This window comes from Salvelinus alpinus, chromosome 24 (genome assembly GCF_045679555.1).
Source record: "Salvelinus alpinus chromosome 24, SLU_Salpinus.1, whole genome shotgun sequence".
In the NCBI taxonomy this organism is placed as follows: Eukaryota; Metazoa; Chordata; class Actinopteri; order Salmoniformes; family Salmonidae; genus Salvelinus; species Salvelinus alpinus.
This window is the reverse complement of record NC_092109.1, coordinates 6,933,495-6,946,533: the sequence shown is the minus strand read 5'-3', so window position 1 is coordinate 6,946,533 and position 13,039 is coordinate 6,933,495. Positions and strand designations below refer to the sequence as shown.

At 42.5% G+C, this 13,039-nt stretch overlaps 1 protein-coding gene across 2 annotated transcripts; it reads left to right on the top strand.

Annotated features, from left to right (window-relative positions):
- Positions 1-201: 201 nt before the first annotated feature.
- LOC139552061 (protein phosphatase 1 regulatory subunit 26-like) lies at positions 202-12,874 on the top strand. 2 transcript variants are annotated; one of them, XM_071363431.1, is made up of 5 exons: positions 202-404; positions 3,262-7,036; positions 11,203-11,323; positions 11,546-11,598; positions 11,847-12,874. In XM_071363431.1, exons 2-5 carry the CDS (start codon positions 3,333-3,335, stop codon positions 11,869-11,871), a joined length of 3,903 nt encoding a protein of 1,300 aa, XP_071219532.1. In that variant the 5' UTR covers positions 202-404; positions 3,262-3,332; the 3' UTR covers positions 11,872-12,874. The 2 variants fall into 2 exon arrangements, with proteins under 2 accessions (XP_071219532.1, XP_071219533.1); XM_071363432.1 differs by lacking the exons at positions 11,203-11,323; positions 11,546-11,598; positions 11,847-12,874 and having other exon boundaries at positions 3,262-8,416.
- The last annotated feature ends 165 nt before the right edge of the window (positions 12,875-13,039 follow it).

Genomic DNA, 13,039 nt, shown 5'->3' with positions numbered 1-13,039 from the left:
GTGCATGCTAAACAACCAACCCCTCTGTGGATATTATTGGTAAAGTCATAGGCTACTATAATTAAATTAGGCTAAGGCCTCCCTGTTTAATGTCTAATATATCTGTCCATATCAATGAAATTTGAATATAAAATGGTTTGTAGGTTAAATATCAGGAGGAGCTGTTACATAAACTAACATAGTCCTTACGGTCATTGGTCAACTTTGAGAGTTAGGCTATGTTCCTTTAAAAAAAAAAGCTGACCGAGGTGGAGAGGAAGGGGTGCTAGAGACCGTGCACTGTTTGCTTGTGTCAGTTCTGTGTGTGAATACTGCTGAAATCTATAGAATTAGCTAATAGCTACTAGGAAAACCAGCGAAACTGGTGGACATTTAACCCGTACGAGCGATTCAACCATAACCAGGTAAATTGAGCTAAATTGATGTCCTGATATCTTGTGCCGACACGACAGTTCCGTGTGACTATAGAGGTTGTTGAGAAGCACAATACAAAGGTTTTCTTCGCAGAAAAATGCCGGTTGAACAGAAGAGGCCCGCAAGTATCTTATTTCTCAAGACAACGAATAGGTTCAATGAGATTTCCCAATCCCGCCTGTTTTATACATTTAAATGAATATCGTTGTTAGTGCTTAAACATATTGTCGAGTAACCCGTGTCCTTTGAGAAGATGACAACGTAAAGTGAGGGTTTGGAAGATCAGTGGCCGGGTAGCGAAGGAACATTGGTTGGTCTGCGGTGTCTCCTAGTGATACACACCGGCCATAAGTGCAGCCTGGGCCGCTAGAGGGATACGGGGACTGCCGGGGGTGGCGTTGCGACAACCGATGCATTGAGGTACGGAGAGAATGCCCTCGACGTACGTGAATGATTTTGTTGGAAAGAAAATCGTCCTATTTATCAGGTATAGTCTTATGCAGACTAAGTTAATGTTGTCACAGTTAAAGTTCAATTTTAACAAATAATTTTTGGATCCAGTGTGAAGTCGTTCTCGGGTTAAATGATGTATGATGATGATGGCTATCACAATTTGGACAGATTGTCGTCTATTTTGACTTTCTACCGGCATACACTGGCTGTACATGTACATTGACTCATATCCCGTTCTATTCGTGTATCACATGATATTGGCGTTTTTGTGAACCGAGCTTGCGGCCCTTCCTCGGCGGTTTACTGCAGCCTTGGAAGTCGGCAACGTTGTTTATCATTCATTGGTAGGCTTCAGACAGTGGAGATACAGTATGGCGGGTTTGAGTATCGCGCTACATATGACCGCCCCTCCACCTGCTGCTAGTTTAATACAGTGTATTCGTGCATGCCATAGTCTCTGTAGAATAGCCCTAATTGGTTGAGTTAAATTATAAGCAATTCATATTCTGGCAGATTTTGTATTTTTGCCAATTTAGGCCTATGCCCTTACTGCATTGCTGTAGCTCTAAAAATCATTGTAATAATCATGATATTCAGTAAAGGAGCATTTCAGCATTAATGTGATGTAGTCCTTTTTATAGGTCCATAGTCGAAATACGATGATGGATAGCCTATAGCGTACAGTGACTATCTGAACAATATACAGTTGAAGTCGGAAGTTTACATACACTTAGGTTGGAGTCATTAAAACTCCACAAATGTCTTGTTAACAAACTATAGTTTTGGCAAGTCGGTTAGGACATCTACTTTGTGCATGACACAAGTAATTTTTCCAACATTTGTTTACAGACAGATTATTTCACTTATAATTCACTGTATCACAATTCCAGTGGGTCAGAACTTTACATACACAAAGTTGACTGTGCCTTTAAACAGCTTGGAAAATTCCAGAAAATGATGTCATGGCTTTAGAAGCTTCTGATAGGCTAATTGACATAATTTGAGTCAATTGGAGGTGTACCTGTGGATGTATTTCAAGGCCTACCTTCAAACTCAGTGCCTCTTTGCTTGACATCATGGGAATATCAAAAGAAATCATCCAAGACCTCAGAAAAAAAAATTGTAGACCTCAACAAGTCAGGTTCATCCTTGGGAGTAATTTCCAAACGCCTGAAGGTACCACGTTCATCTGTACAAACAATAGTATGCAAGTATAAACACCATGGGACCACGCAGCTGTCAAACCGCTCAGGAAGGAGACGCGTTCTGTCTCCTTGAGATGAGCGTACTTTGGTGCGAAAAGTGCAAATCAATCCCAGAAGAACAGCAAAGGACCTTGTGAAGATGCTGGAGGAAACCAGTACAAAAGTATCTATATCCACAGTAAAACGAGTCCTATATCGACATAACCTGAAAGGCCGCTCAGCAAGGAAGAAGCCACTGCTCCAAAACCGCCATAAAAAAAGCCAGACTACGGTTTGCAACTGCACATGGGGACGAAGTTCATACTTTTTTGAGAAATGTCCTCTGGTCTGATGAAACAAAAATAGAACTGTTTGGCCATAATGACCATCGTTATGTTTGGAGGAAAAAGGGGGAGGATTGCAAGTCGGAGAACACCATCCCAACCCATGGGGGTGGCAGCATCATGTTGTGGGGGTGGTTTGCTGCAAGAGGGACTGATGCACTTCACAAAATAGATGTCATCAGGAGGCAGGAAAATTATGTGGATATATTGAAGCAACATCTCAAGACATCAGTTAGGAAGTTAAAGCTTGGTTGCAAATGGGTCTTCCAAATGGACAATGACCCCAAGCATACTTCCAAAGTTGTGGCAAAATGGCTTAAGGAAAACAAAGTCAAGGTATTGGAGTGGCCATCACAAAGCCCTGACCTCAGTCCCATAGAACATTTGTGGGCAGAACTGAAAAAGCGTGTGCGAGCAAGGAGGCCTTCAAACCTGACTCAGTTACACCAGCTCTGTCAGGAGGAATGGGCCAAAATTCACCCACTTATTGTGGGAAGGTTGTGGAAGGCTACCCAAAACGTTTGACCCAAGTTAAACAATTTAAAGGAAATGCTACACTCAATTAGTATTTGGTATGTAAACTTCTGACCCACTGGGACTGTGATGAAAGAAATAAAAGCTGAAATAAATAATTCTCTACTATTATTCTGACATTTCACATTCTTAAAATAAAGTGTTGATCCTAACTGACCTAAAGACAGGACATTTTTACTAGGATTAAATGTAAGGAACTGTGAAACTGTGTTTAAATGTATTTGGCTAAGGTGTATGTAAACTTCCGACTTCAACTGTATATAAAGAATGTTGTATGATATGCATACAAAAGCTGTATTTTGACCCCCCTCTCGTTTCTCTCTTTGTTTCAGATGTAAAAATGTGAGTATTGTCAGAGGCAGATGTGCTCCCATGCTCCCACCCACCCCAGCACCACACTAGAATGTACTTGATGAACGTGCCTCCAGTTGCGACTATTCACACAGAATGGAAGTCATCGTGCGGCGGTCCGCCCGGAGGCTTTAGCGGTCTGCCCATCTGCTTCAATGACTCTGACAGCGACTTGTCCACCACTGGAACACCCATCCCAGAGAAGGTCCAGATGATCATAGAGAGCCTAAGGAGCACCCATTCCTCACTCGACATGGGCAATGAGACGGAGGGGAACCAGGTGCTGCCAGGACAACCAGGACAGGATGTCGGAGCCCGCGGCTCCCAGGGCCAGGGCTTCAAGGCCCGGAGGGGGCCTCCTGTGGTGATGGGGCCCAAGCCCAAATTCAGAGGACCTCTTCCTGCCACTCACATTAATAACTTGCTGGCAGTGCCAGAAGCTTCCTCAAATGTTGATTCGGAGAGCCAGAGTTCTGACAGCGATGACTCGGTGGATAGAGGGATCGAGGAGGCCATACAGGAGTACCTGAAGGAAAAGGATGACCACAAACGCAAGGCCGAGCCAGAGCCATCCACTAATATTCTACAGCCACCCAAGATGCCGCGGAGGGAGTCTCCTCCAACCGTTCCAGAACCTCCCAAACCACAATCCGACAGCAATAAGGTTTTAACTGCCAGCAACCAGGTCCCGAGAAGTGTCAAAACAGAAACGCAGACCACCACACCACCACCCATGAAAAAATGTGTAAAAAGTAAGACACCCACCTGCAAAGAGAATCCCTTTAAGAAATTGGGCACAACAAGCAAAGCAGCGGTGGTCAAAAAACTGTCCTCTTTCGAACGGAAGAGAGGCCCCTGTATTTCGAACCCTCTTTCTGACACACTGAAGTGTCCCTTGGTGAAAGCAGTGGAGGAACACTTGTCTGACAGTGACAGCAGTAGTGATGACGGTATAGAGGAGGCTATTCAACGCTACCAGCAGGAGAAGAAGAAAGAGAGACATGAAGGAGGAGGCAGACAGTCCTCCAAGCCCCTTCTTCACCTCAAAGAGGAGTCAGACTCCAGCAGCAGCGACGACGGAATTGAGGAGGCTATTCGCCACTACCAGCTGGAGAAGCAGAAAGAGAAAAAGAGTGTACCCAAACTCTCTCTATCTCTACCCCCCAAACATAAGCAAGTAAGTAAAGCAGCCGCTTCTCTGTACTGTCCAGAGAGCATCAGCACTCCAGCAGCGGCCATGAAAAAACACAAACTGTCTAAAAAGACAAAAAAGAAACCCGAGACTAGGGATGTAAAGTCCTATCTACCCTCACAAACTCCAGGTTCCTCACTCTCTCTTATCAAGAAGAGATTAGCAGCTAGCAGTTCCAAAGGGAACGGCCTCCTCCTGTTGACTCATGTGGAGCCCCTGCGAGAGAGGGAGCAGGAGCAGCACACCACCCCAGGCCCAGCCACCCTGAAGGTGAACACCATCACTACCACCACAGCTGAGCTGATGTGTGCTGAGGCCATTCTGGACATCTCTAAAGCTGTCATTAAAATTCCAGAGGCCTTTAACCCTAACGCTGCAGGCCTTATGAACATCAACAGCAGCTCCACAGAGTCCACCACTTCCCTCCTCATCTCCACAAACTGTCCTGATGATAATAATAATAAAAGTGATGATGAGAGCTCCGTTGACAGTGAGGAGGGGATCGAACAGGAAATCCGGAAGTTTCTCGAGCAGAAGGCTCAAATACACAAACTGTTGCCTGGTTCAGCTGTTGGTACCACAAGTCAGGGTGACACTAACACTACGACTGAACCAGAGAAGAACACCAAACTGAGTCTGGCCCAGAAGAAAACAGTGAGGCTGTCTTTGACGCAGAGAAGAAAGCGCAAAGAGGAAGACGGAAGCAGGAGCGGCTCCAAGGAGGAACGAGAGACTGATCTCAGAATGAAAGAGGAGGCAGTCACACAACCCTTGACTGAGCATGACGGAGGGTCAAGCGCATCTGTGTCGTCCCTGAAGAAAGCCCCACTGAAATCAGTGAAGGGCTCCGAGAGGAGGAGGGAACAGAGTGGAGAGAAGAGTAGCTCACTGGACAGTGACGAAGACCTGGACACTGCAATAAAAGACCTGCTCAAGACCAAGAAGAAGTTGAAAAAGAAGACTAGAGATATGAAGTTGAAGTCAAGGAAGGGCCTCAAGGAGGATGAGTATTTGTCTCGAAAAACAGCATCACCGCTAAAGAAGCTCAGAACGGAGCCTGAGCCCAAGACCACCAGTCTTTTGAAAACGACCCTTAAAGTCACTACTACAACTACTACTACTACGACTACAGCCCAGAGTGGGAACGACAACAGAGAGAAGTGCAAAGTGAGTAAGAATGTGTCAAAGCATCCACAGAACAATAAGAACAAAGAGCCCCTTATCCAGGCATATGAGACAGACGGATCTGAAGGGACAAAAGGTGTAGAATGCCTGTCGGGAGTTAACCCAGGGGTGTTTCAGATCAAGGAAGAGAGTAGTTCAGTGGACAGCGACGACAGCATTGAACAGGAGATCAGAAAGTTCCTGGCGGAAAAGGCTAAAGTTTCTACTACCGCAGGGAAAACAGGAGATGGGAACGGCAAGGGCAAAACTACAGTCCCTCTCACAGAGAAAAGCATCAAAACGGAAAATCAGCTGGCTGAAATTCCAAGAATGGATGTTACCCAATTCCCTGACCCGCCTCGTCAGAGCAGTCCTGAGCAGAGAGGAGTTCCGGACAGAGGAGTCTTTCCCAACACACCCCCAGGAAACCCCAACCCCACCTCCACCCTAGGAACAGCCAGGGGATCGTGCCTCCTTTCAGCCCTCACCCCCAGCTCTTATCCTACAGCCCTGGAGCCTGCTGATGGCGCTGGGGTTACCAGAGCTGATAAGAGGAGGAGATTCAGTTCGGGTTCAGGAAGCGGTGATGCCCACCAGTATACCAGCTCAGAGATGGCAAGGGGTCACAGCCACAGATCATTTCCAAGCCCCAGCACCCCCTTGCCCAGGACTGACTCAGAGCAGTGGCTTAAGAGCCAAGTGTTCCCCCCCACTGAGACAAAGGAGAAGATCCATAACCGGAACCCATTCCAGTACAGCTCACCTAGTTTTGGTGAGAAGACAGCCACCACGCCAGCGTATCAGTGTGGAGTACCAGCCGGTATCTATCAACATAGGAGGAGAGCTGAGCCTGCACCTGCATTGGACACACCTGTCTCCACCTGTCCTGATGTTGTACGGATTGGGAGCATCATCAAATCCCCACTGGTTCCTTTCCACTGCCCCTCATCCTCAGAGACGGCTGTCGTCTTTAGCTCTCCGTTCCCAAGCCTAACCAGGAGACCTGTGGAGACGGGGCCGTCCGGGAGGTACTTCCTCCAGGGTCATGGGTCAGGGCCGGGCAGCCGCTGGGGTCAACCTCCAACCCTGACCCCAGGGCTGTCGGTGAGCAGCGTGGTACACGTGGCCAAGAACCAGACCACATTTGTGGAACTGTCCGAGAACAAGACAAACCATGTACAGGTCAGGAGCAGGGAGGTGACAGTGATTGAGGGAAAGAAGGAAAGGAGAAGTGACTTGCCAGCAGGAGAGAAGGAAAGAGAAAGGGAGAGCAGAAAGCCAGAGGAGAGAGGAGAAGAGCAGATAGAAAGACGAGGGGAGGAGGAGTGTGTAGATGAGACAGATGTCAGCGAGTCAGATGAGAGGACAAGCCCAGAGAAGAAGCAGAGCTTTCCTACTTTGTAAGTTCAGGCTTTTTCCTTGTACCTTCACATAGTAGCATCACATAGCCTTTTTTCCCCGTTAACCTATTGAGTGTGCCCTCCTTCCTAGTGGATATCATGTACATTCGTTCATTTGACGGTTCCAAGGGATAGTTGGTTTGTTGTTGATACACAAAATGAGCATAGTGCAAAGCTTATTTTTTTATATGTTTGTACATTTTATACATCTATTTAAAATACTATAACACAAGAATTTAAGACAAACCTACTTTTTTTTTTCATTTGTGCTCTGAGATTCCATTTTCTGTTACTACATTCTTATCATTCAAACTCTTAAAAGCAATATCAATCACCACCCTGAAACAACAAGCCTAGTGCATGAAGGTTCATACCACCAATGCACAGCTTGGTGTGTCTGGTCATTTAATACAGGAACTGGTTATTTTTGTCTCACTGACATTTAAAAAAATTAAAAAAATAAAAAGCTAAACTTTCAAACCCTATCAAAGATATAAGCCTAACCACCCCAACATACTACACTAGTACTATAAAATGTTAGGTCAAATACAGAATTATAAAGACATCATTTTAACAGGGAGCAGTGAGGTAGAAGTGTTTTGTAGCTCCATGGATGAGTGGCTTAAGGGACTCCTTTTTATAATGCAAATACTTCAAACTCTGCATTCAACTAGCCTAATATTCCCGTCTGTGTTCCCTTAGCCTCTTTGTAATGTTTTAATAGTCTAAAATCTTCCCTGTGCCTTCTAACAGTCTTCCCCATTTAATGACACAAACGCATGGAAACAAAAAAAAGTAGCATTCTCATAACAAGCCCTTATCATAAGCTATGTTTCTGTTCTGAAGGATTCTGTGAGCAGCGGTTAAATTAGCAAAAGCGACTAACACCTGTTCAGATGCTGTTTTTACACGTGCTTTTTGTGTGTTTGCTCTGTTTTGTGTCTGAAAATATACAAATCCTTTCTGAATTCGTGGCCTATCATGAAGAGATTGTCCTCTTTACAATCATAGGCACATTGCCCATATCAGTGGTTCATTTCCCGCTCACAAACTGTCAACTGCACACACACAAACTCATCGGGCTTTTCGTATTTCTCCACTTGCCATTTGGTGGGAGGTTTTTTTTTTCTTTCTTTGTTTTTTTGCTTCTTTTATGTTCTAGTAGTTTTCTTGAATTTTCATATGTGAAAAGAATGTTATTTATTTTTGTTTATGGGGAAGAAAGGAGGAAAAAATACTTACTGAACATGCTGTGCATCGCCAGTTTTCATAAATATTTTGCAAAAATTGAACTTTCACCGGTTTTCCCTGTCAGAGGAAGGATACTTTGACTGTCTCTTTAAAGTGCAACTGTATAATAAAGAGTGAATTTCAACAACAGTGGTGCCTCTCTTCTGATTTAACAATTCAAGATTGATATGGTCAATATGAGTGTGTGCGCATGTATTTGTGAACCAATGAGAAAATGTCAAAAGACGATCGTATGGTATTTTTAATATAGTTTAAAATTAAAATGTAGCCTCAACAGTATAAGAATCATACCTTGATATTGCTGAACCGAGATGGACCATGCGTACATCACAGAAAAGCTCTTCAAGATGTACCTACCAGCTGTTACTCCTCAGGACACTTGCCACTCAAGGAATGTGGATTGCTGTTAAACAACAATATCTACAGTGCCTTCAGAAAGTATTCATACCCTGTGACTTATTCCACATGTTGTGTTACAGCCTGAATTAAAACACAAAATACCCCATAAGGTTTTTAATTTTTTAATTTTTTTTATTGAAATATCAAATTTACTTAAGTATTCACACCCCTGAGTCAATACTTTGTAGAAGCACCTTTGGCAGCGATTACAGCTGTTAGTCTTTCTGCGTAAAGGCATCCGCATGCTTCCCAGCCGAAACAGTTCAGAAGAGTTCATGCATATACAGTATTAGGATGACATTTTGTGACTTTTTTGTTTGTTTTGTTTTGGTGCAGGTTTTTTCGGGCTGTTCAAGCCCAAAAATGTTTGGGTGGAGGCAAGACGAAGTTTGGAGCTGAAGTCTCTGCACCAAACATTTTAGATGTACAATTGCGCGACTAAAATCTCCTTGGCAAAAACGTTGAAAGTAATGACAGATTTCTTGAGTTATCTTAGATTAATACATACTATTTTGAGGAAGTGTGTACTGTTTACCGCTTCTCAAAATGGACAAACGGTACTATTGCCACTTTTTTCTCATTATACAAGCAACGGTCTTTAAAGGGACTATGCGAGCACACTCGTTCCGTTTGGCTAGGCACCAGCCGAACTGAAGCATGCTGATGTCTTAAGTCTAAGAGCTTTCCACACCAGGATTATTCTGTTCAAAATTCTTCAACCTCAGTCAAATTGGTTGTTGATCATTACTAGACAACCATTTGCAGGTCTTGCCATGCAGGTCTTGATTTTCAAGCAGATTTAAGTAAAAACTGTAACACGGCCACTCAGTAACACTCACTGTCTTCTTGGTAAGCAACTTGAGTGTAGATTTAGCCTTGTGTTTTAGGTTATTGTCCTGCTGAAAGGGGAATTCATCTCCCAGTGTCTGGTAGAAAGCAGACTGAAGCAGGTTTTCCTCTAGGATTTTGCCTGTTCTTAGCTCCATTCTGTTTTGTTTTTTTGTATCCTGAAAAACATCACAGTCCTTAACAATTGCAAGCATACCCATAACACGATACAGCCATCAGTATGTTTGAAAATATGCAGTGGTACTCAGTAATGTGTTGTATTGGATTTGCCCCAAACATAACATTTTATATGCAGGACAAAAAGTTAATTGCTTTGCCACATTTGTTTCTGTATTTATTTAGTGCCTTGTTGCAAACAGGATGCATGTTTTGGAATATTTTTATTCTGTACAGGCTTCCTTCTTTTCAGTATATCAATTAGGTTAGTATTATTGAGTAACTACAATGTTGTTGATCCGTCCTTTTTTCCTATCACAGCCATTAAAATCCATAACTTTTTTAAAGTCTCCATTGGCCTCATGGTGAAATCCTTGAGTAGTTTCCTTCCTCTCCGGCAACTGAGTTAGGAAGGACGCCTGTATCTTTGTAATGACTGGGTGTATTGATACACCATTCAAAGTGTAATTAATACCATGCTCAAAGGGATATATTCAATGTCTGCTTTTTTTACCCATCTACCAATAGGTGCCCTTCTTTGCGAGGCATAGGAAAAGCTTGCTGGTGTTTGTGGTTGAATCTGTGTTTGAAATTCACTGCTTGACTGAGGGACCTTACAGATCATTTTATGTGTGGGGTACAGAGATGAGGTAGTCACTCAAAAATCATGTTAAACATTATTATTGCACACAGAGTGAGTCCATGCAACTTATTATGTGACTTGTTAAGCACATTTTTACTCATGAACTTATTTAGGCTTGCGATAACAAAGGGATTGAATACCTACTGACCCAAGACATTTCAGCTTTTTAATTTTAGTTCATGTGTAGACATTAAAACATAATTCCACTTTGACATTATGGGGCATTGTGTGTATGCCAGTGACAGACAATATCAATGTAAACCATTTTAAATAAGGGCTGTAACACAACCAAAATTGGAAAAAGTCAAGGGGTGCGAATACTTTCTGAAGGTACTGTATGTAACCCTTGCTATATTGTCCATGTACATGACTCATTTAGCTAATGTTGAAGGCCTCAGTCTCCTCCTACTTCTCCTTTCATTATTGTATCAAATCAAAGTTACTCAGCAGTGATTAGTACAGCAGTACCTTGGGCCCAGATACATTTTATCAGACAGACCGAATGGAAGACATGAATGAGAAACTCCCAAGGTCTCTGCTTGATCTCTTAACATCTCCCTCTGGTAACCGCATGTAACACTGTTCTGCGGCCTGACTATTTAGACTTCTCTAATGTTGAGATTGAGAATTATATGATCATACTTTTCATAACGTGTAATGCATAAGCAGTCACTGTTTTAAGGAGTATGGAAATTAGGCTGTGTTCGATTATTCTTGAGCAGATTTGTCTAATCTCCAAATTATAATGAGTAGTCATTGGAAGATGTCGGGTGATGTGTAGGTCAATCCGTCTGCTGTTGCCGGCTACAATGTAGCCAGTCTTAAACATGCACTGATGCTACTTCCTCTTTCCTCTACCTTGCCCCAGGTCTCTATCCAGCGCCATTGACCCTGGTGTCGACCTCAGCCCTTACATAGCACTGAACACAGAGGAGAGGAGCAAGAGGAGAGGATTGGTGTATAAAGCAGTCGCTGTAAAGCAGCCAAAGGTACAGTGACATACAGGAACAGTTAAGCCTGTTGCACACTGCCCATACAATGCCAAACAAACACCAACAGAAACTGAGTTGGCTAGGTGTGTCTATGTGTTGGGTATTGTGCAAGGGGCTTTAGAGTGTGTTCTGATTTGTCTGGAATAGGTTTGTGATGAATTGATGTTTGTTGGCTTGGTTTGTTGACAATGGAATCTTTCGGTTGCTTTTTTTCATTAGACCAAGATTAAAAAACCTGTCAAGAGAGTGCTCCAATTTCTACCACTATCCAGGTACATTTTGTCAGTCTCATCTTGTCATATTTACCATACTTGATAACACAATAGTACAATAAGGAGATAAATAAAGGAGTAGGAAATTACATGATTAGAATCTAAGGGGTTCCTTGAGTCCAATCAAATTTGATTTGTCACCTGCTTCGTTAACAACAGGTGGACTAACAGTGAAATGATTACTTATGGGACTTTCCCAACAATGCAGAGAGAAAAAATGTGTAATGATAAATGATTCTGCTTTGCAGGAAAATTGAATCAACTTGGAAGTGAAGCACATCTTCAAGAATTCTTATCAAACATTGAAATGTTGAACTGTTATTGTTGGTTGAATTGTTTGATTGGGAAGTATGTTAGTTGTGTTGAAATTGCACTTCAGCTCTTTGTTGGTTTGTTCAACAATATTTGTATTATTTATATTTGTTTCGTATTTGCATAGTAGGCTATTTTGATTAGGCTATTGATCTTCAATATTAACATTTTGAGAGTTGTTGAATGTTTTAAATGTCAATACATTTTCTTCTACATCATGTTCATATTAATGTTGAAATATAATTTCTTGACACTTTTGTTAAAAACAAGGTTATGAAATCAACAGGTTTGGAAAATCTGGCTAGAATTTGACAAGAAAGAGGAATGTACAGGTAACTGCCAAAGTAAAGGAAACACCAAGTATATTGTATTACCACAGTTTTGTAAACCACGTTGGAGGCGGCTTATGGTAGAGAAATGAACATTCAATTCTCTGGCAACAGCGCTGGTAGACATTCGTGCAGTCAGCATGCCAATAGAAAAACTTGAGACATCTGTGCTATTGTGTTGTGTGGCAAAACTGCACATTTTCAAGTGGCCTTTTATTGTCCCCAGCACAAGGTGCACCTGTGTAATGAGCATGCTGTTTATTCAGCTTCTTGATATGCCACACCTCTCAGCTGCTTGGATTATCTGTCAGGTGGATACGTTATCTTGGCAATGGAGAAATGCTCACTAACAGGGATGTAAACAAATTTGTGCACAAAATTTGAGAGAAATAAGCTTTTTGTGTGTATGGTACATTTCTGGGATCTTTTATTTCAGCTCATGAAACCAAGACTTTACATGTTGCGTTTATATTTTTGTTCAGTATGGTTGTTTAGGAAACTGTCAAAAACATTAACTTGTTTGACCCCGCTGTAGGTCTAACTGTTTTTTACATGCAATATTTGTTTTGTGGACTTCACCTGACAGATTGCTCTCCGGGTATGTGATTAAACAAAGGTATGTGTTTTTTAATTTATTCCGCCACTGTGTGACAGTTGTCTTTTTGTTGTCTCTGCCTTATTTTAGGCTATATCACTTATGAAGGAATGGGTTATAGAGCAAACAACACAATTATCACAAACTAACTTGTAATATTGCTTTTTTACTAGCTTGACTTCCCCAGTGATTTTATACAGACACC